At 47.4% G+C, this 25635-nt stretch overlaps 5 protein-coding genes across 9 annotated transcripts in view; 3 read left to right on the forward strand and 2 right to left on the reverse strand.

Moving 5' to 3' along the window:
* The window catches only part of LOC126560710 (ras-related protein Rab-10-like), a 254816-nt gene that overhangs the window by 185201 nt on the left and 43980 nt on the right, over positions 1-25635 (reverse strand). The window lies entirely within an intron of this gene.
* Positions 1-25635, reverse strand: part of LOC126560468 (60S ribosomal protein L10-like) — a 277878-nt gene that overhangs the window by 52223 nt on the left and 200020 nt on the right. The gene's annotated exons all lie outside the window — the stretch shown is intronic.
* The window catches only part of LOC126561545 (probable 60S ribosomal protein L37-A), a 450882-nt gene that overhangs the window by 48926 nt on the left and 376321 nt on the right, over positions 1-25635 (forward strand). The gene's annotated exons all lie outside the window — the stretch shown is intronic.
* Positions 1-25635, forward strand: part of LOC126556672 (actin nucleation-promoting factor WASL) — a 159723-nt gene that overhangs the window by 41949 nt on the left and 92139 nt on the right. The window lies entirely within an intron of this gene.
* On the forward strand, positions 12561-24766 carry LOC126560169 (uncharacterized). Its single transcript, XM_050216299.1, has 4 exons — positions 12561-13111; positions 13332-13625; positions 15081-15209; positions 18893-24766. The coding sequence occupies exons 1-4, from the start codon at positions 12608-12610 to the stop codon at positions 24764-24766; spliced, it is 6801 nt and encodes a 2266-aa protein (XP_050072256.1). The 5' UTR covers positions 12561-12607.

Genomic DNA, 25635 nt, shown 5'->3' on the forward strand with positions numbered 1-25635 from the left:
ACCTCCAGTGAAAATATTGAATATATTGTCAGAAAGAACATGACGGTGTTATTCTTATTTCGCTCAGCGCAGGCTTAATCTTAAGAGCTGATTTGCTACAGCTAATTAACATCTGCACAGTGGCTTTATAAGGCGTCAGGAACGTATTATCATGAGATAGGTAAAACAGTGCCATTGGTAAGCGCGTACCGCTGTTGCACCCCAGTTCCTGGGTTCAAAGCTCGAGTAAACTGTTGTTTTCGTTGCACGGAAATAACTTTACAGCTACGATTTTTGAAACTTTCAAAGCAAATTCAAGTAGAATTTCGTCATTTTCATTTCAAATAACGATTTTTGAAGTTAAGTTGGGAAGGGTTTTTTTTCCACTGTGAAAAGATTAATACTGTGGGAAGACTTTTCAGTTTTACTACGCTCAAATCAAGTGAAAATTACAAACACGCCGTGTACTACTTACACATTGTCGTGTAACAAAATTTCTTCAGCAAAAAAAAAAGCAGTACTCACACTTTCATGCATTTCACCAATCACATTTTTCTTTTTCTTTTGACCAAAAATTTTGTTTTTGTTTCGTCTTTCGTACCCAATCGAATTCGGAACTGTGGTTTGTCGGGCGAAACGTTGTGTGGTGGGCCTGCTTTTTTAGCAACCAGTTTTCTAACCCCATCTGCCTTTTGCGAGCATCCTCCTAGCCCCCCCCCCCTCCTACTTCCACCCTTTGCGAGTCGTAACGCTCGCATTCGGCTTTCCATTGTCATCGTCATCAGCACCCACAATATACACGCGGCCACACTTCATTCTTGGCCGGCGTTTGCGCCATAAAGTCGAACCTTTTTTTTTTGTCTGCGCACCGTGAAACTGGTGCGGCTGTGTGAGGCTCATTTGCATCGCAGAATCCGCTCCTCTCTCTTTCGCTTCTGCCTTGACAGACGGTGTCTAATGCTGTAAAAGATAGCAGCAGCAGCACAAACTGAAGCGGAGATAATAAAAAAAAAAACCGGCAGTCAATTTTCACTTGGCTGGCTGTGGCTGCGACCTTCTTTAGCGACTGCTGGCGGGATGACTGTTTTGGTACGTGTGTTCCATTTACACGCGCGCCCAGACACACGTACATGCTGTGTGCGCTAGTTTTTCGCGCCTCCCGCCATTCGGTTGCGCTTGTGTTAGGGAAGCTTACTGATAACCGAGATCAGCAAGCTTTAAAGCGATTTTCACGATGGGACAATTTGATGCGCAACAATGAATGCACCGACCTGGATGGGAAATGGAGAATTATGCTTTAAAGAAAAAAAAGAAGACCCATTTTATAATCATGTTTTAACGCCTAGATGAGTGGCTTCTGTAGATGGAAATAGTGTCGATGATATGATTAAGATTTAGCGTAGCCTACTTGCAGCTAGCTCCGTAGCCGTGTGGGATAACTCTAGTCGGTTAAAACGGGTAGGTATATTAAGGTGTCACGGGTTCAAATCTTGAACTCTCAGCAATCAATTGCAGTTTAACTTTACGCAGAGAAAAGAGGCAAACGAGGGGGATCTTTGCTGGGCAACTTTATTCGACTACTGGTACGGAATTCAAGTGCAGAAAGACCAGAATTAGCAGGCTTCACCGCTCTTGAGTTTTTGTAGCGCCATAGGAGAATCAAAGCGAAGCTATATATATTTTGATCAACAATACACGAACGCGTGCGGTTTACATCTATCTTCTTATAACAAAACAAAAAAGCACCATAAAAAAGGGTTCTTCATAAACATAAAAAAAAAATCTATACAAACTGAATTGCTAATGTGTCGCACTCACAACGACGCGTCCCTCGCATCCACTCGCATACTTTTAAATCCCTTCGCCCGTACGCGCTTACTTTGATTCGATCGCCGTATACGGTACGCGGGATCTTTCGTAGGTCCGATGTTGGGGCGTTGCGAAAGACCTCTTAAGGCGACCAACCAACTAGTCGTCCAATGACCAGCAAAAAGAACACGAAAAGAAACCCGACTCGAGCAAGAAGGAGGAAGCACAAAAAAAAAACACCCCGACTCCAACGAATTGACCAACGGAATCGAACAGTGTGACCACCGCGGGCGTACGGTGGTGGTGACTTTGTTACTGCTTTGGAACCGCTTCTCGCTGTTCATGCGCCGTTTTGGTGGGCCCACCCTGGGCAATTTAAAGGGTTCTCCTGTACGGAGCAGGCGTACGGGATGGAGGTGTCCATGTTGCCCACTCACACTCTCCCAAGCAGTGGTTTCGATTTTTCGACCCGACTCCACACTTCTCGGCGATGTGTGTACGAGATCTGTCTGGGCATGTTTTACTCAAACGTATGCTCCCTTAGCACCGTGCTAGCGAGCCACTAATGCTGATGAAGGGGTCAATTTAAAATAGTGACCGCAGTGCTCGAACCAATACACGCGCGCACGCCCCAATCAGCCAACAGCTTCGACACGCTTTGTCCGTTGCGCGCGAAACGCTTTAGCGTGGTAGAAAAGCAATAAAAGAGAGATAAATATAATAATAATAAACATATTTTATTGCGCGAACTGTTGATGCGATGCTGCTTGGAGGATTTATTTTTGAATCTTTCGTTCGTTAAAAATACATAAAACGATTGCGAAGTCGATTCGAATTCTTTGTCACACATCTTTTTGCATGCATGAGCGTTAAATGGTACTGGTAAAGATATCATTTTGAAATGCTAAATTGTGATTAAAAGCATTTATTTAGTACGGTTTTAATTTATTTTTGTTTGCTTTTTTGTGTGCTGTTGCTTCCTCACTGTGAATGTTTAAATTGACCGTTCGAGTTCGCAACTAGCGTTGGGTGTCTTGTTATGCATTTAAATAGAAAAAAAAAAACACCAAAGAACGCCGAAGACGCAGTTGGCTAGTAAGAACGAAAGACGCTCGGTTTTATGTTTCTCTTTTTTTTATTCGATTTCGTTGTATATGTTAGAAAACGATCCATAATTCAGTCCCAGTCGGAGATGAAGTGGATAAAATTAAAAACAAAATAAAGTGTGGTGTGTGTGAGAGAGAAAGAGAGAGAGAGGGAAAAAGAGCGACAAAAAGAGGGAAGGAAAACACAAACTAAAATGTTGTAGAAAGATGTAGGAAGCAACGAGCAAACGAAAAGAATTAAGCAAGTGTGTAAACCTGGAACTAAAAGATAAAGAGAAATATATGGAAGCAACGTGGAAGCTTGCCCAGGGTGGTTACGGAGAGGAGGCAGGTTACAGAAAGCCCTTCACATCTTTTCCTCCCTTTTGATAGGTGTAAGCAAAACGGCGAAGAAAATGAAGAGCGAGAAGCAAAATCCCCTATCCACCAGTTCAACGATTTTTATTTTCAAAACGAAAGACTTCAACGCGCGCGGTACACAGCAACACAGGCAGCAAGCGACGAACCCCGGTGCGCCACATCTCTTGGCTTAACCTTTTCCATCTTCCGAGCTACCTGTTGTTCGTACCGCCTTCCCCTCCCCCCACCTCTGCTCTTGTTCTTTTTTGTTTTCTTCTTGTCGCTCCGTTATGCTACGCTATGCTAAAGACGACGGCTGCACCGAACCGGGTTACATGCTAGCGAAGTTTCACGTATTGTTAGAGCTTTTGCCTCGCTTCTCCCCTGCTCAGTCTGTGCAGCGCGCCAAGCTTGGGAAGCACATCGCAAGCACACCAAGCACACCAACAAACACCAATACACACACGAGCATATTTCTTCTTCTTGTGTACGCTGCATACATTGCGTCTTGTTTCGCTTCCAGAGCAAATGCTTGCTGTTGAAACGGGGTTGCTTCGCGTCTTACGCTCTCTCTCTCTCTCTCTCTCTCTCTCTCTCTCTCTCTCTCTCTTGCACGCTTTTGATCTTTGTACGGCCGTGGTTGGGCGTACAGGGAGGGACCGGGGACGTGTGTTGCTCGATCGTGTGCACCGTCTTCGGATCCCCCCGAAAGCATGATCAGTCTTCAGATGACCAACATGATCTTAAGACGTGTTTCGTGTCAGCTGCGTTATTTTTATGTGCCGATTTTATGGCGCTCAGCGACGAGATTTTCTACACTAGTGTGCGTGTGATTTGGTTGTGCTGGGCACAGTAGTGAGTGAGACCGTGCCCGATGATTCGTGTGTATTGAAAGAAAACGAAAAAGAAGGTTCACGACACCTCACCGTAACGCGACGGATCGTGAAAAAGATTGTGAATGTTGTGTGGGGTGAAGCTATAAACGCGCACACACACACACACACAAGTGCACGTGTATACGCAAGCGAATGAGACTGTGTGGAGTGGATTAAAATGAAGCGTTTCGATGAGAGGTGTGCCAGGCTTAGGTGTGTAACAGCCTGATGGTATGCAATCCAGCATCACAACGCTTCAATCTTTACCAGCCGGGACGCCTTACGATGGCGTCCATTAGCTGTAACCGGTGTGAGGATGTGTTTGTTTATGTTGTGCGCTCAAAATTGGAAACGGATTGTATTAAAAACCCAAACAATAGTCAACAAATCTTTATGTGTATAAAAGGGTGAAAAAAAAGCATCAAAGCATCAATCAAAATTGATTCTACACTCAACAAAACATTTAAAAAAAAAAACTGGACATGGGAAAGAAACAACCAGCCATCACTGCAACTGTGCAACTACCAACAAGCGTCTGAGCGCATCAGGGTGGAACACGCACACCGGAAAGGGAATGTTAATTGAGCAACGCTAAAGAAAAGAACAAGTGTAGCGTACCGTACGCTTTACTACCACCACCGTAATGGGCCACCGTACCGGGGTGTAATCAAATTTTACCCGACCGATGTTTCCGTTCTTCGGCTGCACGTGTTTCTCAAAAAGACAACCCATTTCCTGTGCCAGCGAGTTGTGCGTGTAATTTATTGGTTGGTAATGGTGTACGTTTGGTGACATTGCAGCAAACATTAAGAACATGCAGTGTTGTACTAAGAAAGACAAACTAAAGTAGACTAGCATCAGTAAAGCAGTGAGAAGTTTTCGTGTAAGAACTGTTTTCAAAATCTACAACAACCGGCACAATGTTACTGCAGCAAATTAACCCGATCGGAGCGTTTTTTCAAACGTGCAAGGTAATGCGTTAACATACATCTCGCCTTTCTCTATTCACACACCTTTTAAACATATGTCCAACGTTGAGATGAAAAATTTGATCTCACTCGATCAAGTCTAGCCAGCTTTTTTTTTTTTGGAGATGGAAGCTGTTACCCAGCACAAGTGTAAAGCACTTCTCACACGCATCAACAAACCATTAAAGTTTCAAATTGCACCGCGATCCGAGCCGTAGTGTGGATCGTCACGGCAATATGTCTCATTTTCTCTGGTTGTCTGGTGGATTCTTATTCCTCCCGCCGCCTCTCCCCTTTATCCCATTTTAACCGGTGCGATGTAACAGCAAATGTTGCATCGCGGCAGGTGCTTACGGGCTGCAGGAAGCAGCCCGCTAAGCAGAAATAAAACAGCCGGACCTTTTGCCGAAACATCTGCTGTCATAAGGTTATACTTATGGCGTTAAAGCTTTTTTTGTTGTTGTTGTTGTTACGATAATGAGGAAGTGCCTGCCGTGATGTTGACTGTACACACCGGCGTAGTTTGCTGTTGTTATTGAATGTTTACTACAAGAACGTTAAATTCCGTCAGAGAAAAAAGGCAACACAGAACCGTACGCAAAATGGGATAAAATAACGAAAGACTTGACGTAAAGCGAAAAAGCGACGAACCCCCTGTTCGATGCGTTTGAAATTTAATTCTTTCGAGATTGGCTTGTTTTCTTTTGGTTTTCTTTCGCTTGTGTTGTACAATTTAACATGAATCGTAAAGACAAATATGGGGTTTCGTTAATATCTAATAGGGGAGGGAGCATGAGCTTTTCTCGCTTGTATGTTAATATTAATTCTCTAGCTGTAGATAATTTGTAATCCGTGACAGAACTATATTAATGCCATTCTTCTCATCTCCTTTTCTTCTATGTGTGTACATGACCATTCTAAACACCCTTGATGCATGTGTGTCCGTGTGTGTGTGTGTGTGTGCTTGCAACTGCAACACAGGTGCTATGGCATCTAGACGCTTTTCGGCGTTCGTTTCGCCAGCTACAAACACATGACTGTGGAGGTCCAGATTGCATCTTTTGTGCTCTTAAGGTAAGCTTAATTCATTCGTACCTTCTTTTTACTTTAGCATTATTAGTTTAAGGAATAAATGTTTAATATTATTGAATTGTATTCATGCATGTATGGGATGATCTTTAGTAATGTATTTTAGAATAAGATTAATTTTAGCTTAGATATATAAATCAGAAACTTTTTTTTTCTACTCCAACTCATTATTAATAAAGGTTAGAAGTTTTCACCTCACTTATTATTAATGACAAGAAAATTTCAAACGATAATTCAAACAATTGCCTAACTTTAGGCGCATAAAAATGAGCATGCTCGAAACGCTTGGCTCTTGCATTGGTGTTGGTTGAAGCGGCAAACACGCTTAACAGCGCCCTCTAGCGCTGGGCTGTCGATCTTTTGCTAAAGGTTATGAGAGGAATTTAGGTGATTTCTAAATTCCATCCATATGTAATGTGCAGCTCGATACATCAGGTTAAATTTGAAAACTATTCGAACGTATGAAAAAGTGCAGTGCTATCAAATGCACACTTAAAACATGTGACTTTTAAGACAGATTCGAAGCCGACTTAAGGGTATTCACAGATGAAGATGTTGGGGTTTCGCGCTAAGCTACCGGAAGGCTCCATTTGCCATACACGTTGCATGTGGGACTTTTACAGGGCCATACTGATGGAATTCTCATCATAATCTCTTACCAACACACGCAAAAGGATGAGGTTAAGATAGAAGGCAAGAAAAGTTGTGGCCCGTTTGATACGGGATAAACCGTACGGTCAGATACATGATTCAACACTTTCGGTGGGTGTATGAGCGTGCGTGTATGTGTGTGTGTGTGTGTATGAGAGTAATCTCGGTCAAACGAAATTGGAAGTTTCCGAAAGTCGATTGGGCCATTATTGCCGAACAGAGAAATTGTTTTGTCGTCTAAAAGCAATGCTATTATTATGCGTGTATGTGTGCCTGTGGGTGGGAGTGCATTGTGAAGCAGTCCTGCTTTTTTTTGGTTTTCTTTTTTCTTTCGACAAAATATGTTGTAAGAAAATTGGTTTGTAAAATATTCAATATGAAAATGTATAAAAGTTTTCTTTATCAAACCCACTGACGTGACATTGGCTCCGTGCGGTTAGCTTTGCTGTCGAACAATAAAAATAACTCTCAGCTAATGTCCCTACCCTAAGCCACAGCCGTAGCGCGCGCTGGAATGTTGTGTTGCAACATTAGAATTCAATACACAAAGCAATCGATAAAATGGTCGAGGCAAAAGGATCTTTAAAGGAGGTCTAATGAAACACACTCAAGAAAGGGCCAGGCAAGCGCAAGGGGGAGGCCAGTTTGGAACTTTATTTTAGCTGTTGCCTGCACAACCTGAAAGGAAGTGCGTGACAGTGAATACGAAATGACGATATCCGTTTTGGGTTCGATTCGTGCGAGGATCAATACCTGTACCAGCGACGGACGAGCTCACCTTCGAGGTGGCACTGTTGGGCCTGGGAGAGCCAGACGAGCCAGAAAGATTTCCTACTAGCAGACGGTGTAATTACTTAATGGGATCCCGGGGTTCGTGGGTTTTCCGTTGCTTTTTGTTTTTTTCTTCTTGTTTCCTTTCCGTCCTAATGATCCTGCTGAGGGTGTCTCGAGAAAATGACCAGATCAGAGATTGACATGCGTCCCGTTTTTATTGCAGTGAACGGAAGGTCGATATCCCTTTTTTGCTACAAGTTAGTCTGGTAAGGTAGATTGGCACAGAGACACACAGGAAATAAAGAGTAAACCTGTCCGATTCGATTGGAGTACAGAAAATCATGCTTGCTTAGTTGAAAACTTTATGAGCAAGAGTTACTTCAAGCCATGGGCTCTAAATTCACCACGGCGACGAGTCGCATACAACCGCTAGCTCTTTAAACGCGTCCCAACAAAGCTCTCAAAATGGGGTGGCGAGTTTGTGCAGGGTTACTCACCACGCGTTGTGGTGAGTTTCGAGAGTCCGCCATAATTTCTCAAAGAACCGATCACCGAGAAGGTAACTTGATTTTCCGGATTTTTCCTGCTTAAGACAAGATTTCATGTTTGAATGTGAGTAACTTTTTGGGACATCTTGGTCGAAGTTAGATTGGTTGTGGTTTATTTAAACATGATAACAGTATATGATCGTACGTGAACGTTTGTTGATTTCTCTAGAAATCCGCCAATCATGGCGGATCGACCGAACAAAACAAAACTTGTCTTAATATAAAAGAACACACATACGCTCACATTTTACTCGATGACTTGGTATGATAGCTTCGCAGTAGCTTTTTTTCCAACGGTGCCACATTATTCAAAGGCTCGGTAGAAATACGGCCCAACCTTTGCCGCTACAGGGGACTCTACAACTCTCTGAGGCACGGGACATTAAGAAAAGGTTGATTGATGTGCCAGGCACACAAACACACACACAAGGGGAGACAAGCACCGTTTACAAGGTTTTCAAAAAGAAAAAAAAGGTTGGCTAAGAAAGAAAGGTGCAAAAAGGCTCAGGTAACAGGTCAACAAGGAATAGAAGCAAACCCTCGCACAAAGCCTGAAAGCCTAACCTAAGTAAGAATAGCAGCATAAGAAGATTCTACGAAGAATCTCGAAAGGTTAAAGAATCGATATCATCCACTGAATGTGTTTACAGGGAGAGAATACATTTAAAGAAACGTTTGCTGGAAGGGAAAAAACAAAGCAACTTTATTAGCGATCCCTTCATTTTACGGGTCGCCAGCAAACGAGACTAGCGCTAACGATACTGACGAGAGACTAGCTAGGGGTTTTAAAGGGGAGCAGCACCCATCAAGCTCACCATCCGATTCCCCACCCTGCTAAGCTTGACTAAGATATGAGTTGTACCGTAAAGAACGTGCAAGAAGGCGAAAAAGAAGCCCAGCGGAGACAGTCGGTGGTGGAAGTAGTGGCGTTGGTACGAGAAAACCGGTAAGAACCAACGAACCAGCAGCAAGAAGAAGCGGAAAGTTGTTCAACTTGAAGCAGAAACGAGTTTTGGTGTGGCTTGGTTTCTCTTTTGTTCCTTTAAGACACACAGCTTCAAGCTTTGTGAGCTCTCTCTCTCTCTCTTTCTCTCTCTCTCTCTCTCTCCTCTTTCCCCACATCACGTCCCCTTGTAAAACTCTCCACACTAAGACGCTTAACGAATGTAACTCACTATGGTGGAGCTTTTAATTCCACACCAAAGAAAACAGCCACAAAGACCAGCCTGTGCCTGTGCTGGCAGAAGAAGTGCTGATGGTGACGGGGGAGGGAGTGGGAAGGTGTAAGAAGGAGAGGGATCATAAAACACGATTTTAAGAGGTTGTACGCTTTTTTTCTTTTAACCCCCCCCCCCCCCACGGAAACCTTCCCCTTTAGTAGGGGGGGAGCGAGTTGTAGAATTGTCGGAGTTTGCATTTTCGACGTGTCGGAGGTCTCAAGTTGCGGTTCGAGTACTTTCTTGGGTTGCGCTCTCCAGATGAAGCCTGAAAGCCATGAAGAAGAGAGCACACTCTCGCTCTCTTTCTCACCCTCTCTCACACCCATTTTCCCCTTTGTAAGCTGCTCGAACTGCTCGAATCATCACTCCTGCACGTACGTTCTCCCATAGTACGATCCTCTCGATCGACACACAATTCATTCGTTCCGTGCAGGCGATCGTGCTGGTGGTGGTGAGTGATCGAGTGCGCGCGCGCACCCCTGTTTGTGTGAAGTTTTTATAAGCAGTCAGCAGCAGCAGAAAAAAAAATCAAAATGAACTTATATACTTTTTGCATCCGCAGCAACCTCGCTAGCCCAACAGCTCTGCAAGGTGTGCGCGAAGCGTGCAGCAAACATTCTTATGCGGAGTTTTAGCAAGCGAGCACGGCGTTTTTTCCGGGCGTTGATGTGGTTTTGCTGGGCGCACACCTGCATTCAATGTGCGCTAGGCGACGAACCCATGCGCAAGTCGCCGCGTTTCATATAGTTCGTGGTGGTGTAGCAAAGTGAAGCAAAAAAAAAAAACGTGCGTGTGATTCACTATTCTAGTGCTTTTAAGTGTTAGCAATTTCTTCACAAACTGGATGGACGGCGCATGTTGTGAGCGTCCTAAGATTCTTGTGTGGCTTCTGGGTCTTAGAGGGGGAAAAACAAGCAACAGAGATCCTCAGAACAGTGGCCTTTTACTTCTAGTGACGATGTGTCTAATGTGCCTGTGTGTATGAGTCAGTTCTTGGTACCATTGTTGTATGCCGAGAGAAAGATTCGTCTTCGCGGGTGAGAACAACACCTGCTATGGGAATGGATGCGTGCCCGTCTACCTGTGTGCGTGTGTATACCGTTCCTGCATCTTGAGAAGATCGAGCAAAAGGCATAATGGACCGAAAGCAGCAAAAAGAAGAAGAGGAAGAAGAAGAAAACCGGGAACCATCGCTCACGATTCGGATTCGGAGCGTGTTGGGTCCTAAAGAAGCAAATCAAATATTAAAAGAAAAACACACACATAGTCTTCGTTTCTTTCTCGATCTCTGGAGGTTTTTTTTCTGTTGGGTGGACTCGTGCGCAAGCCTCTACAAGACTTCACTTCTTTGCACCCCCCCCCCCCCCCCCCCCCCCACAAGGGTTGATGTTTAGTTTAGGGAGAGAAAGAGAGAATATAGACCAAGGGAGAAAAAAAAAGCCACGCGGTGGAAACGGTTTGGAGTGCTCCCGTGCGGATCTTGGACTTTGTGTTGTTAGCCCCTCAAGCTACCGGGGAAGCTCGCGATCCACGCTCAGCGACCCAGAACGGTGAGGTTCATGTGCATATGTGCACCAAATCCGCGGGACCCTTTGCGCGAACTCTCATGACTCATGCGCCCTCCGCCTTTTTTTATATTCCGCGATTGTGATAGGCAATGCAACCGGAGGGCGCATTAGGACTTTATCTCTCGTGCTTGTGTGGCTCTGTGTGTGTGTGTGTGTATAGGAACAAGCGATACAGATATAGCTACAGAAATCGGGGTCATATACGTAAGTGTCTCACCCCTTGTTTCAAGGTGTGCGCTTGGAAGGCTTTTGAAATCAGTGACGCCTGATGCTGTGTGCCGATACATATCCCCTTCACCGTAACACTGGATTGGCAACGGGCTACCAACCATCCATCAACCACGTCAAGTCAATCCCGACCACCAAGCAACACGCGCGCTCCCACAGTTGTGGGGCCCATTTTTTGCGCCATTTAAATCGTAGAAACCGCACCCCAGCAGCCCAACAGCAATCAAACGTACTAAGCGGTGGGATTGGTCACTACGCTAAAACTGTGTCGCAACATGTGTGTGTGTGTGTGTCTGTGTGTTTTATTCTAATAACTGATACAGAACAAAAAAGACATTAAAAATGCCTTTATTAAAAGACATTAAAACGTTCGTTTTTTTTACGGTTATTGATAGCACCGCCATGTATGCACCACATAATGCAATCCCGATAATACAATCCATTTTTACGAGGTCATTCTACCCGCTAAGCCTTTGCAAATGGGTCCGCCAAGAGCCAGAGTAAAAATCTCGTTTTCAGTTTAACGACTCCCGCTACCACGTTCCGGCAACTGTTAAAAAGGCCAGCATACACGCAGCCACAATTAAAACACACACACACACACAAAACCAGCTTGCTTGCGACATCTTGTTGCCTTGAGCTTTAATAATCCTGCCATTGCGAAGCTTATCGAATCGGGTCCCGTACCCTTCGGTTCCAATCGTATCGTAATGCCATCTTCACATAACGAGCCTGCCTCCGATTTCGAGTAATTAAATTGCAAATGTAGATAAGTGCTACAATTAAAAATTTTCCCTATTGCTCCCGCTGGTCCCGTTTGCCCCGGTCCTGGTTGGTGGTTCGTTTTGATCTGCAAGCGATACGATAAGCGGGTTTGGGAGGAAGAGAAAAAAATGTATAGAAACCGGTACAAAACGAGATAATTTTACGATTTTTAGATCCACCCGGTGGACAGGTTTTGGAGCACATTAGACTGAAAAGCTACTTATGAGTTTACCAATTCCGATTTTAATAACACTTAAAAATTGCTATCATAAAGTAAAACTCGGGTAATCGTATTGAAAAAAAGCGTAATCAAAGTGCATAATAAAACGAAAGACTTGCTCGAACAAATGTGCGCGAACAGGCGACGAACCGGATTTTTGTGTGTGAGTTTTTTGTTGTTTTTCTACAAAATGCGCGTGTTGCAATCTTTTTGGCCTTTTACCATGTGCCGTGAGGAATGCGATGGTATTTCCGTTCCGGACATGATTCACTCAGGTTGTGCCACCGGCCAGGGTAGGGCCAACCATAAAGCATAAAGAAAAAGGAAGTTTTTGCTTGCGAGAAAGCGGATCAGCGTTTCAAGGGCATTTCTCCCATCGCTTATCGTTCTCCCTCCTCCACATTTGTGTAGCCCTGTGTAAATGGTAAGCAGTCCTAACAGTGTAGTGAAGTGCCCACCAAAAAGACAATGATAAAGTTCCGATACAAACGGAAGGATCCGGCACCGGTGAAGAAGGGTGACGATGCTGGTGTTGGCGCCAGTGCAAACTTTGCCGACTCTCGCGCTTCTACGAACGTTTCGCAGCAAGCGGCGACGGGTGCGGGCGAAGGTACGGTGCGTCCCGCTGCCGGTAGCCCGAGCAGTCTGCAGCCGACCCATTACGTACGGTCGGCTACCAGTAGTGCGCAGGGAGGCAGCGCAACGTTACCCAAGGACCATCGCAGTACCGTCAGCTTGGGTGTCGAGCATCAGCAACATCCGGATCATGATGACGCAGCTGACCGCTTTGATGGACATCCTTGCTGGGGTGGAAGCTATCAGCAGCAGCAGCAGCAACAGCAGCAGCTTCATCAACAACAGGCCATTCAGTATCATCAAGAGCTGCTTCAGCGAGTCAAAATGGAGAACGAGCTTCATCAGCTGCAGCAACAGCAGCACTACGAGTATCTGTCCTGCATCGATGCGGTTGTTGTGAGTTTTCGCATGCAAAACCAAAAAAAAAAGCAAAATTAAAAAAACAACAAACCGCACACCATTTGTCAAACCCAAAGAAAGGACGCAATGCCACCCGTGGTTGTTGTGGTTTTTTTTTTTTAATGGCTTTCTACCATTATTTCCAAATTTAACACAAAAAACACGTGTGCACTAAAAACTAATTCGCCCTTTTTATTGTTTCTCTTCTTGCCTGCAGGAATTGTTTTCCCAACTGCAAACCAGCTCAGAACCGGCCCTCTGTCCGGAACCGTTGCGGCGTGCCCTTGCCAGCGGACCACTCGCCGGCCGTCGGTTCCCGCTCGGCTGTCTAGGCGATGCGGCAGAATGCTTCGAGCTGCTGCTACACCGCGTCCATCAGCATCTTTCCCCGGTGGACAGTGATAGTTGCGAGGCGGCACAATGCGTTGCCCATCAGCGGTTTGCAATGCGGGTCGTCGAGCAGAGTGTGTGCGAGTGTGGTGCCAACTCGGAGAAGCTCCCATTTACTCAGGTACGGTGGTTTGTAGCAGCTTTTCTTTTTTTCGTTCCATCCTTCGCGCTTAGCGCAGCATTTTCACGTTCTGGAACGCGTCACCACGCCCGGAAACCTGCCAGAACGGAAGCGTTGGGTAAGGTTCCGTCGCCACTGGCTAAGGTCCCTTGCTGTTGTTGAGGTGAATTTGATACAAGCAAGCGATGGTTGTTTTGCTTTATTTTTTTTTCTTTTGTGGGACATTCTCATGGTTGCACGATTTTTTTTTGCAGTGTAATCGAGAAAAAGAAATATTTGCTCGCCCGTACAAGTACGTTTGAAGTGAAATTTAAGTCAAATCACATGCCGCTAGGTGTGCTGCGCACGTAAAACACAGAGATTTTTAAAAATGTCTCCACACTATAACGATTTTCGGATGCGTCTTTAAAGAAGAAGGGAACAAAAACTCAATTTGACATTTTCTTTTAAATTCAAATTATCTGATAAAATGGAAATCTTAATTCCCTTCTGTTTTATTACTCTCTTTTTCACTCTTAAATACACAATAAAAAGGTTGATCTTCTTCACCCCGGGCGTTGCGAATAGATTAGCGTAACAAGCGCCCGGGTCGAGTTTTGAATGCGAATATCCTCATAAACTATCTCCTGCCCGCCATTCGCATTCGCAATAAACATCAAACACAAAATTTTTCAATAAAACTGAGCGCTTGCAAAACCTTCTTTCCTACTACCTACCCGCCTTCGCCAGCCACCGCACCCGGTCCCGCCCTGCTGGGAGCAACATAAGACGAGTTTTAGAGCGTGTAGATGTGTGTTTGTGTGCGAGCGCGCGCGCGCACGCGCAGCATAACTAAAGCGTGTTGCCTTTTAACTGTCTCAAGATAGGTCGGGATGTACCAAGGGAGGGGGGAGGGGGATCTTGGAGGGCGCCCCAAGTTGGGAAGATCCGCGCTGCTAACGGGAATCGCCCCACTATGAACTCGTTTTTAATTAATGCAGCCCTAATGCGAGATCAAGTTTCCCTCCACCTTCTCCTTCTCCACCCCCACCACCTGCTGCTCCTCATCCTTTCTTGCGCTTAGTGGTGCGCTCCAGCTAACCGGTGTTTATTCTCTGATTTTTACGACCGTGAAGAGAAGCGACACGAATTCTGAATGCGAACGTGTAATACGCTTTGGGAATGGGTAAGGGAGCGATAAGCGCGCTGCGGCTCAAAAAAAAAGAAAGAAGAACCAACACGTTTTATAGCTATCTTTCACCCCCTTCATTCCCCCCTCCCCCCCCCCCCCTCCACTCTAAAGCTATCTAAACAGTTACAAAAAAAAAGAGAACGACCAAACACCAACCCAATTTTCATAAAATGTCATTATCTCCTCATACTAATGTGGCGACTTTCGTCGTTCACGGGTTTGTTCTATCAAAAGCGCCACGTTTTCTTAACATTTATTTTGCTTTATTTTCTCCCACCCTCTAGATGGTACACTATGTGTCTGCTTCGGCGCTAACATCGCAAAACTCGCTGTCAATACAACATCAGCAAAATATCACGTTCGGCCAGCTGCTGCGCAACGCGGGCAACATGGGTGACATCCGCGACTGTCCGGTAAGTTGACCGTTTCTGCTAGCGTGTTTGCGTTCGATAGATAGCAAGTGAGAAGGTAGGCTTGTATTGCGTTCCGAACGCACTCCGGGAATAGGTAACGGCGTAGCGTAATCGGTAAAAGCATCAGACTGTTTTGGATAGGAAATGCCCGTAGTGGGTTCAAATCTCGGTGGATTTGCAATGATTTTTGTGGCCTTTTTACAGGAGTGTCTTATGAATTGGTGGACACATTTTAAACAAATAAACAAAGGGGCAGCCAGCTCGGTGGTGTAGGCGACAGCAGCGCCGGTCTTCAAACGGCAAGACCGGGGTTCAAATCCCATCCGGGGACCGTCCCCCCGCAGTGAGGTCTGACTAACCTCACTACGTGGTATCGGCAGTCTAGAAAGCCATTTCGTCGATGGCCGGCATGACCTAAGAGGTCGTTACGTCAAGAAGAAGATTTTAAGAAGAAAACAACAAAAAATACTGTCATTCTTCTAAAGTGGATAACGGCGAAAGTTTGCAACAAAGAGACAAGGAAGGAGGTGGTATATGCTTTTTTAAATTTATTTTAAGGATGCATATGCTGCTTTTTTGCGTATTGTGTACGTCTTGTACCACTTCTGCTCAATGTCACTGCGTTAAAAAGGTAAAAATGAAAGGGATGCTTCAGTCGTTCGCAGGCTTCATTCTCTCGTAACCTTCAAGAAATATGCTTTTATTTAAATTCACCTCCAATAGTAGTAATGTTTGGAAGTAAAATTACATCTAACAAGGATGTGAGTTCACTGCAAACCATACCACGATCGTACCTGGGGCAAAGATTTACACTTTACACCCTCCTGCCCACTGGCTCGTTCTCTCGCTGGTGATGGATTTACAACGGCCAGCACCGCACACGAGATGCAAGTGCGTGAGCAATAAGAAAATTGCCCGACACTCGGTGCGCACCGGGGGAAAGCCGATCATTTCGGACATCATTTCGGATGGCCCTGAAAAATGTGACGGCTTTTGCGGGCTTTCGAGTACCGTGCGGACAGTAACAACGGGTCCCCGGTCTGCTTTATCCGTGGCTACGGTTTCTTTGTTTGCCGAAAGGCGCCAGTGAGGTTGTGCGCTAAATGGCGTCTAACAAAACAGGCAACGCAACCGTGTTCGCCTACGGTGCGAACTCACAAGAACAAATGAACACAGAAGTGGTATGCTGAAGGAGTTGCTGCCCCACAACACCATTGCCATCGACGGTCGCTCTCCGGTCCGGCAGGCGAACGTACCTCAATGCAACAGCGCAGCAATGCTGGAGGCTATGCAAATTATAAAACACAATGTCTTTCTCTCTCTTTCACTCCCTCTTTCTCTCTCTCTCTCTCTTGTTTCGAGTATATGCGCTCGAGACACATGGGCACACACGCGCGTGTGTGTATAGTTTTGTCTGCATCTTAAATCATAACATTAATGTAATCCTGCGATCACCTACACTCGGCGGAAGGTGGTTGGCGTTTGTGGTATAGCTTGCAACTGGACGGTGAATGAAAGGTTTGTTGAATGTAAAACTCAACACCACCAAGCTCCAAGTGGCACCACACACACACAGCTGCCAAGGTCAACCCTGGATCGTACCGTACCGAGCACCATTTTTACCCTTTCGAGGCTAGGCGCTAGTTTTCTGCATTAGACGCGTGCTCCGAAAGTGCGCAAATGGTGCGTTATTGCGCTTTGTGTACGTTTGAACTTTTTCTCTAGGATTTCGCTGGAAGCGAAAGAGATGGCGAAGGAAATAAAATCGAAACGCCATCCATCGCGAATCGAGCAAATAATAGATGAAGGGTTGATCTGGGTCTGAGAAATAGCGAGAGACGTAAATGTCACTGTTGTGTGTGTCATTGATGTTATTTTTATTACAGGTTTTTTTTTCTACTAAAGAAGGTTTCTTACTATCCATAAAATTAATTTATTTAACACCAACATATAAAATGGCTATTTACAACCGAAGCATGCCGTTAAGGTGTGTGATATACAGTCCATAAAATATTTGTTAGAAAGGTTTAACTTTACTAGCACCTTAAAGCTGTTATCCTTCAACGTTACTAGGAAAAGAGCTGTAGAAATTCCTCCGCAGACGATTTTACATGTCTTTTTCTTTAGTCGCATCAGCGTAATATTGAATCTGTGAAGTAAAAATAGTATGCCTCTTTTGTTTCATATTAACGGCCAGACCGTATGCCTTGTGGCACAATACTTTATCATGTGGACAAAAAAATATTTTACTGTGTAAAATATTCGATTTAAAAATTTGTTTTTTTTTTTTTGCTAACTGCAACCTTAAAATAGCATTTGCCATACTTTCTTCATCGATTTAAAATCTACTACAGCGGACAACGGTGGTGAGGTGACAACAGCATTGGTCTTTGCATGGCAGGACCACGGAACAGATCCCATCCGGAAGGTTCCCCCGTAGTTCAGGACAGACTATCCAACTAAGACAATGGCTTGGTTCATAAAGAAACTTTGCACATTGCTTGTATCTATTATACCATTAATCCAATCGAAAAATATCAAAAATATTGCTCTTCGCTTTTACGAAGAAATTGTCGAACTTTTCTGTTGATATCGCCCATCAACCGGCGTAAAGCTGCTACAGACACGGTTCTGGTCAGCATTTTCGACCAATTCATTATTTGTATTATGTCCTCAGCTACTGCTCCTTCCTTAAAATCGCACTCTCGGGCGGAAATGAGGACAATTTGGTGGATTCAGTATTTTCTTACATAAATTTCACACAATTATCGCTGTACCATTGTAGCACGTCCTTGCTATAATGGCAGCGTGCTAGATCATGCCAAAACTCGGGACGGGAGCATCATAAGAACTAATCAATTGCAATCTTCGTTTCTTAAGACACTCCTTCTTATACAAATTCGTCACAAATACGGTGGTTTTTGTCACATGAGCTGTTTCATCGTCAATCAAAATGTAACCATACGGTTTGGTCCGCACCTGATCGAATGATTTCCAACCCCGGTTTCAAGTTTCGATTGGGATTTTCGGAGTCGGATTCGTCGTACAGTAGAGCGGTAGGCGTTAAGATTTTTGGCCAAATCGTAGTTCGTAGATGTTCCGCTCCGTGTCGCTTAGTTTGCACCTTACGATGAGTCGTTTGTGTTTTTTTGTACTTTTTTTAAACAACTCGCACAACTGTCGACTTAAGAAATTTAACCGTTTTTGCCAGGTCCCGCGAATCCACTGATGGATTACGCAAATTATTGTAAACAAGCAGCTGGCGTGACCTTAGAAGATTGTTAACCCAAGAAGAAAAAGAAAATTAATTTTTAAAAAAGTTATATTTTTATATTATCCATTGAAATTTTTTTGTCCTTGTGAAGTCCCACTGTACCTTTGGAGGCTAGAACTGTTCCGATTTTACGTAGTTTTATTTCTAAGTAGAGCTTTTTCTGAGTATTTTTCTAATTGATTTAGTTGACAAGAGTTATGATCATACACTGTTCGTAGGTGTTCATATTAAACCATCAACTTTAACTGTTAATTAACGAGTTTTATGCAAATAATTGTCTACTAGGGCATAAGACTCGATCCTACGCATTGTGCAGTATTGTTTTGCTGCCTCATGCACCTAAATCGAAGAACGAAAACCTGACGCTAACGTTCTCTTCCCACCCTTTTTTTGCCTACTCCATTTCCAGAGTGCGTGTGGCGCCAAGATCGGCATTCGACGGGCACTGCTGAACCGGCCGGATGTTGTATCGATCGGTGTGGTGTGGGACTCGGAGCGTCCACCGGCCGATCAGGTGCACGCCGTGCTGAAGGCGATCGGTACCACGCTGCGCCTGTGCGACGTGTTCCAGCAGGTTTCGGACCATCGGTGGGCCCAAACCGTCCATCACGAGCTGGTGGGCGTCGTGTCGTACTACGGCAAACACTACACCACCTTCTTCTTTCACACGAAGCTGCGCGTTTGGGTGTACTTCGACGATGCGAACGTGAAGGAGGTCGGCCCGAGCTGGGAAGGTGTGGTGGAGAAGTGTTCCCGGGGACGATATCAGCCGCTGCTACTGCTGTACGCATTGCCCCAGCCCCAGCAACTCGCACAGCAGCAGCAACAGCAGCAGCAACTGCAGCAACTGCAACATCAGCAAGAGCTAACAACGCTGGCCCAGCACCGTAGGGCCGTTACGCCGAGCCCGGAAAAAGCTTCCATGGGCTCGAATGTCCGGCGTGCCATTACACCGACCCCGAACCGGGCCCTACCGATCTGTGACTATCAGAATTTGACCGTGATACAGAGTAAGATATTCTCCACGGCCAATGGCACGGGAGGCGCTGGTGCCGGGGAGGACGCACAGGAGAAGGACCATTACATTAGCCGTAAAGCGGTACAGAGCGTGTTGAACGCGCAGTACCAAAATCTGTCCGTCATACAGGATAAAATCTTCCCATCCACGCACGACCAACAGCAACAGCAACAGCAGCAGCAGCAACAGCAGCAACAGCAGCAGCAACAACAGCAACAGCAGCAACTGAGAGTCCTAGCGAACGGCAACAGCAAGCAGCAACATCATCCACAGAATCTGAGCTACAACCGTAATCTGGTGAACGGTGTTGAGGGTGGTACGAGTAACTCCGTGGGCATGCCCAACGTATCACCTTCCTCGTCCAGCGGTACAGCATCCTCACCGGACGGACTCTCGATGCCGGACCATCTGAATCAACCAAGACGGCGCGATTCGGGCAATTGGAGCGGAGATCGCAACTCGGCCTCCTCCTCCTCCTCGACAACGCTGGACAATCCGTATCTGTATCTCGTCGGCAAGCGGCAGGTCGGTGGCAGCGTACCGGCAAGTCCTACGCGTGGCAACAACTCAACCAACGCTGGACTCGGTACGATGGCCGGTGGCACCAATGGCGGGCAGTTCTATGACGCTGGGTACGATTCGTACTCACTCTCGTCTACCGATTCCTTCCCGTCGAAGCATCAGTCGAGCGGTACGGGTGGTTCGCTGCTGATGGCATCGTCCGGTACAGCGTGCGGAACTGGCACCATGACGAAGATACCGGAGTCCGTCGTCCTGTCCGGCGATTGCGAGAAGCTGTGCATGGAAGCGGACCAACTGTTGGAGAAGTCCCGGCTGCTGGAAGATGCGCACGATCTCGAGACGGCACTGGTGCTGTGTCATGCCGCCGCTAGTAAGGCACGTGCCGCGATGGATGCACCGTACAGCAATCCGCACACGATGACGTTCGCACGCATGAAGCACAACACCTGTGTGATGCGAGCCCGCTCCCTAAACCGGCGCATCCTGATCGAGAAGGGTGGCGAAATGATTAAGGAGCAGCAGCAGCAGCAGCAGCAACAACAGCTGCAACTACAGCAGCAAGCTCAGCTACATCTGCACCATCAAACGATGCAGCAGTACCACGTGCTGACGAGTGGGGGCGCTTTGCAGCATCGGCGGCAGAACAGCAAGGAGAAGATGCTGACGGCCAGTACAGCGGCACACCATGCGCTGTCCGGATCGACCACGGCCGGTACGACGGCTGGTGCGGCCGGTACCGGTGGTGGCAGCGTACTACGCAACTCACCCTCGAAGAACATCGAAATCTACGCCACACTGCCGAAGAAGAAGGTCACCCTGAAGCTGATCGAGGCGGAACACATTGAGCCGGAACCGGCGGTCGATCTGAAAGCGCCGACCGAACGCGAAAGTCGCAGTCTGTTTTCGCGCGTCACCAGCGACAAGGATGGGAAGGAGGGCAAGGAGAAGCGTAGCCGTAGCGAAGATCGCAACAAAGCGCTCGCCTCCTACACCGATCCGGGGCTCGTCAACGCGAAGGACACACTGCGCAAGCACAAGGAGGAAAAGGATGCAAACGATCGGAAGGAGAAGGAGGCAAAGTCGGGCAAAAAGCAGCACAAGATCCGCCGGAAGCTGCTGATGGGTGGTTTAATACGGCGCAAAAATCGCTCCATGCCAGATCTGACCGAGGCCGTCACCGGCGGGTCAGGATCGGGTGGACCGGGTATGGGTGAGAACGGTAATGGCGATCCGTCACTGTTGGATAGTGGAGTTGGTGGTGGTGTTGGAGGTCCACACGGCACATCACTGGACGATAGTGCCGTGGGGCTTAGTGTAAGCGCGAAGGACAACCCAAACAGTGGATACCTTTCCGAGGGTCACTTTGACTATCATCCCATCTCGAACACGAACCCGAACCTGGAGCGTAGCAAGCTGATGCGCAAGAGCTTCCACGGTAGTGGACGTACGCTGTCCATTCCGAAGGTACCGCCACCGCCACCGGTTCGTATCGGATCGGCACTGACAGCGGTGTCCAGCGGTTCCGCCACATCGCAACAGCAACATCACAATCAGCCATCAAACGCATACCAACCGTCATCTGCCTCTTCTTCACCGTCGATGCTGCAGATGCAGAAGCTTCCCCTGAACGGTGTTAATCTTCGACATCTCGAGTACGTGACGGAGGCGGCAGCTGCTGCTGCTAACAGTGGTTTGCCAACCCATCCGCCAACGAGCGGCATCAAACCCTTCCACGAAGCGAACGTATCGAACCTATCCACGATGAGTTCCAACACCAGCATGAGTGAGGATTCGTGCCAAACCATCATCACGACCTGTGCGGTTGTTCATCAGGAACAGTCGCCGGTAAAGGCGCAAGAGCTTCCAGCCCATCCATCGTCAACGGCTTCGATCGGGCTGGAGGAGGTGGACTCGATCGTACGCTATCAGCCGCAGCATCAGTCGGCTGCCCTGCTGGAGCTGCCACCGTACCCAAGTCCTCCCTCCACTACGTGCCATTCGCGGCAAGCAAGCGAGGACTTCCCGCCGCCACCGCCTGCCATCGATTTTGAGCCGCTGCACGAGCAGCTGAATGAGATACAGAGCCTGCAGACGAATGGGGGTGGGCAGGGCGTTAAGCAGCAGCAATCGATGCCACACAGCCAATCAGGCATCCAAAACACGACGAGCATTTTGGCACAGCTGCAAGCAAAGCAGCTGCAACAGCAGCAACATCAGATGCAACTCCAGCAGCAACAGTACCAGCACCATCTGCAGGATCAGCAGCATCATCATTCGAATGGTTCTACCAATCCAAACAACCCGATCAGCACTAGCGAAATTCTGAACGAAACTACGCGTTCGGAGATCTGGCTGAAGGAGTTGCAGCTGAAGCAGCTCGCCCTGAAGCAGCAACAGCAGTGTCGGGAAGCGGGCAGTACCGTACAGCAGCAATATCAACAGCAGCAGCAAGGACAGAAGAGCAACGCCGTCACCTCCGCACCATCGAATAGCGCCGGTGATCAGCGCAGTGTGCGTGATTTAGCATCACGGTTCGAGCAGTTTAAGCTATCGGTAGGCTCACAGGCTCAGCAACAGCAACAGCTGCATCCACCAAACATACGCACCGGTATGAGCGGGCTGCTGCTAGCCGACCAGCAGCAGAAAGCAGCTCGTACTACACCACCTCCACCACCACCACCTCCATCAGCTGCAAACGAGGGCATGCTGGGTGAAACGGCGGGAGGTTCGGAGTTTAGCGGCAACAGTAATGGCGTCGATATTGTTGATTGCCCGCGCGATGTTGGTGTCGTGTATCGGATGCAACTGCCGAAACCACGCTACGACATTGCACAGAGTCAAATACAGGAAGAGATCCGTGAGGTCGAGATGCTGAATCAAGTCGTACAGCAAACGCTTAACAATGGTACTGCTGGTGCTGGTGCTGTCGGTGGTAGCACGAGCAGCAAATCGCAACTGTTGCACTGCTCCGACGCACCGCAACTATCGTCCGGTCGCACCAAAAAGAAGAGCGTTTCGTTCTGCGATCAAGTCATACTGGTAGCGACGGCCGATGAGGACGAAGATGATGGCTTCATTCCGAACCCAATACTAGAGCGTGTTCTACGCACTGCCGGTGGTGGTAGTAGTGCTTCTGTCGGCACTAGCTCTCTCGAAAGTGACTCCACTACGGGTGTGCTGTTGTCGGCAGGGTCTGGTGAGGTTGGTGCGTCACAACCACTATCGCAACCAGCTCAATCGCCGCTAGCTGCCACATTGCAGGAACGCTTGCCGACGCTGTCGACCAGTATTACGTACCACCCGATCAAGGCACCATCACCAACGCAACAGCTGAAACAATCACCACTGCCACCGGTTTCTGCCGCAGGTCCTGTGTACTCTCTTGCGGCGGATATGCACAAGCAGAACATGGAGATACAGCGACAGTTGCACCAGCAACAGCAACAGTACTATGGAGTGCCTGTTAACAACGGACCTGAGCTGGAGAGTTACAAACAGCAGCAGCAGCAGCAGCAACAACAATCGCAACAACAGTATAGCTCCATACCAGCAAACGCGACCATCTTCAAGACGCATCAGTTCAGCGCAACAATGCCGACGAAGAGTTCCCCTTCGTTGTACGGTGTAGCGCCCTCTATGACACTTCAGCTGCATCAGCAGCAGCAGCAACAGCAGCAGCAACGTCTCTACGGAAGTGATACGGGCAGTGAGCTTAGCTTCGATGGTCGTACATCCGGGTCGTCGCCTTACATGACCGTGCCGCACGTGCTTGACGGGGTGGGCCAGCAGCAGCAGCAGCATCAGCAACATCACCAAGTCGTCGGAGGATATCAAACCGTGTCCGCCTCTCCGACCACCATCACCACCAACACGAGTCCCGCTTCCAATACGCTGCTTCGTCAGAACTTGGCGTCCTTGCTTCAGCATCAACAGCAAACGATGGGAGTTGGTAGCGTTGGTGGTGTGGTGGCTTCACCACCATCAACCTTGCGATCTGCACCGCAAAACGGAGGCATTGGTCTGTCCAATGTGTACCAGAAGCCTCCAAAGCCTCTTAATGCGTATCAGCAACAACAGCAGCCACAACAACAACAGCAGCAGCATCATATACAACAACTCACCACCACGTACAATGGTAACGTGCCGTCACCGTACACCCAACAGCAACAGCTAAGCACCACCATTCCAGGGTCCTCCTCCCCTTACCAGCGGGTACCTGTCCCGCTCGGGTACGAGAGTAACATGTCCGCTTCGCTCTACCACGATCAAACTACGGTTGGGTTAATGAACCAGCAGCAGCAACATCTTGCCCTCGGTGGTGCCGCACCCCCATCCACGTCCCTCCAGCCGAAACCAGCCCAGAAGAAGGTGAGCTTCGAGCCGGGTACGAAAGGTGGCAGTCCTGAGATCGGTGGACAGTCACAGTCAACCGTATCACCATCACCGTCCGCCAACGCGTGTCTTCAGCAGCAGCAACCACCGCAACAACAGCAACCGGCACAGCAACAACCGCACTACCAACTACCGATGGAGTCGCAGCAGCAGCAGCAGCAACAAAATGTCGTCGGTTTGCCAACCCGTCTCGTACCGCTGGCGACGTATAATGGGAGCTCGATCATCAAACCATCCGCCAAAACGGTCCAGTGTAATCTCTGCCGGAAGAAGCACTGCCTGCTGCCGGACCTCTACTGTACCGACTGTGAGACGTATCTTGCCCGCTTCCAGATGCCGGTACGGCGATAATCGCGTTCCGGTGCGAGACATCCGACATAGATCGGGGGGGAGGGACCCACCATCTTGTATAGTGTAGTTAGTAGGAAAAAAAGAAAAAGCGCGGGGGTTTTCGGAAAACTGGTTGTGAACCAAACGGGGGTGTGTCAGGTCAGGTCAGGTGATGCCTGAATGTGATATGAACAAGAAAGGTGACATTAGGTCTGTATTTTAAAAGAAATCTAAAACAATGGCGGGTGCTGCTTTTCACTAACGGCGAAAGCGTTGCACCAGAGCGCAGCTGCTGCTTGCCGATGTCCGGTAGCAGTAGATGCCTAGATGCTAGAAGCATACTAGATATACTTGGTTTGATTTTGTATATGAAAAAACATCATCTTCAGTCTTTTTACTGCCTTCGTGTACGGTTATCGCTGCGGAACACTATCTTCCGTCCGGCTATAGCCGTTCCAAGTGGCCGGTCCGAGACTGGCTTTAGTTGTAGTTAGGTTTGTTAGGATGTAAGTAGCAACTCGGAAGACTAATGGAGGGGACACCAAGCTGAACGGTAAGAGGCGGATCGGATAAAGGGCGAAAGATGAATCCGCGTGTCTTATCTTCGCTTTCGCATTTTTATGCCCACTGCAACGCAGCTGTCGAATATATTGGGAAGCAAATATTAATATGGCGATCATAGTTTTACCTTAACCTTAATCGTTACAGTTTCATCAATGAAGATTATTAGCTTAGAGAGAAAGAGAGAGATATATATACAGTAGAATCGAATTTTTAAACTATAATTTAATCAAGTGCTCCTAACTCGAGCACACTGGAAGGAGTCGAGAAGAACGTTAGTTGGAGAGGTTTCTGCACAAGGGATAAAGCTCTAGCTAGCAAGGGCAGCA

This window comes from Anopheles maculipalpis, chromosome X (assembly GCF_943734695.1).
Source record: "Anopheles maculipalpis chromosome X, idAnoMacuDA_375_x, whole genome shotgun sequence".
Taxonomy (NCBI): domain Eukaryota; kingdom Metazoa; phylum Arthropoda; class Insecta; order Diptera; family Culicidae; genus Anopheles; species Anopheles maculipalpis.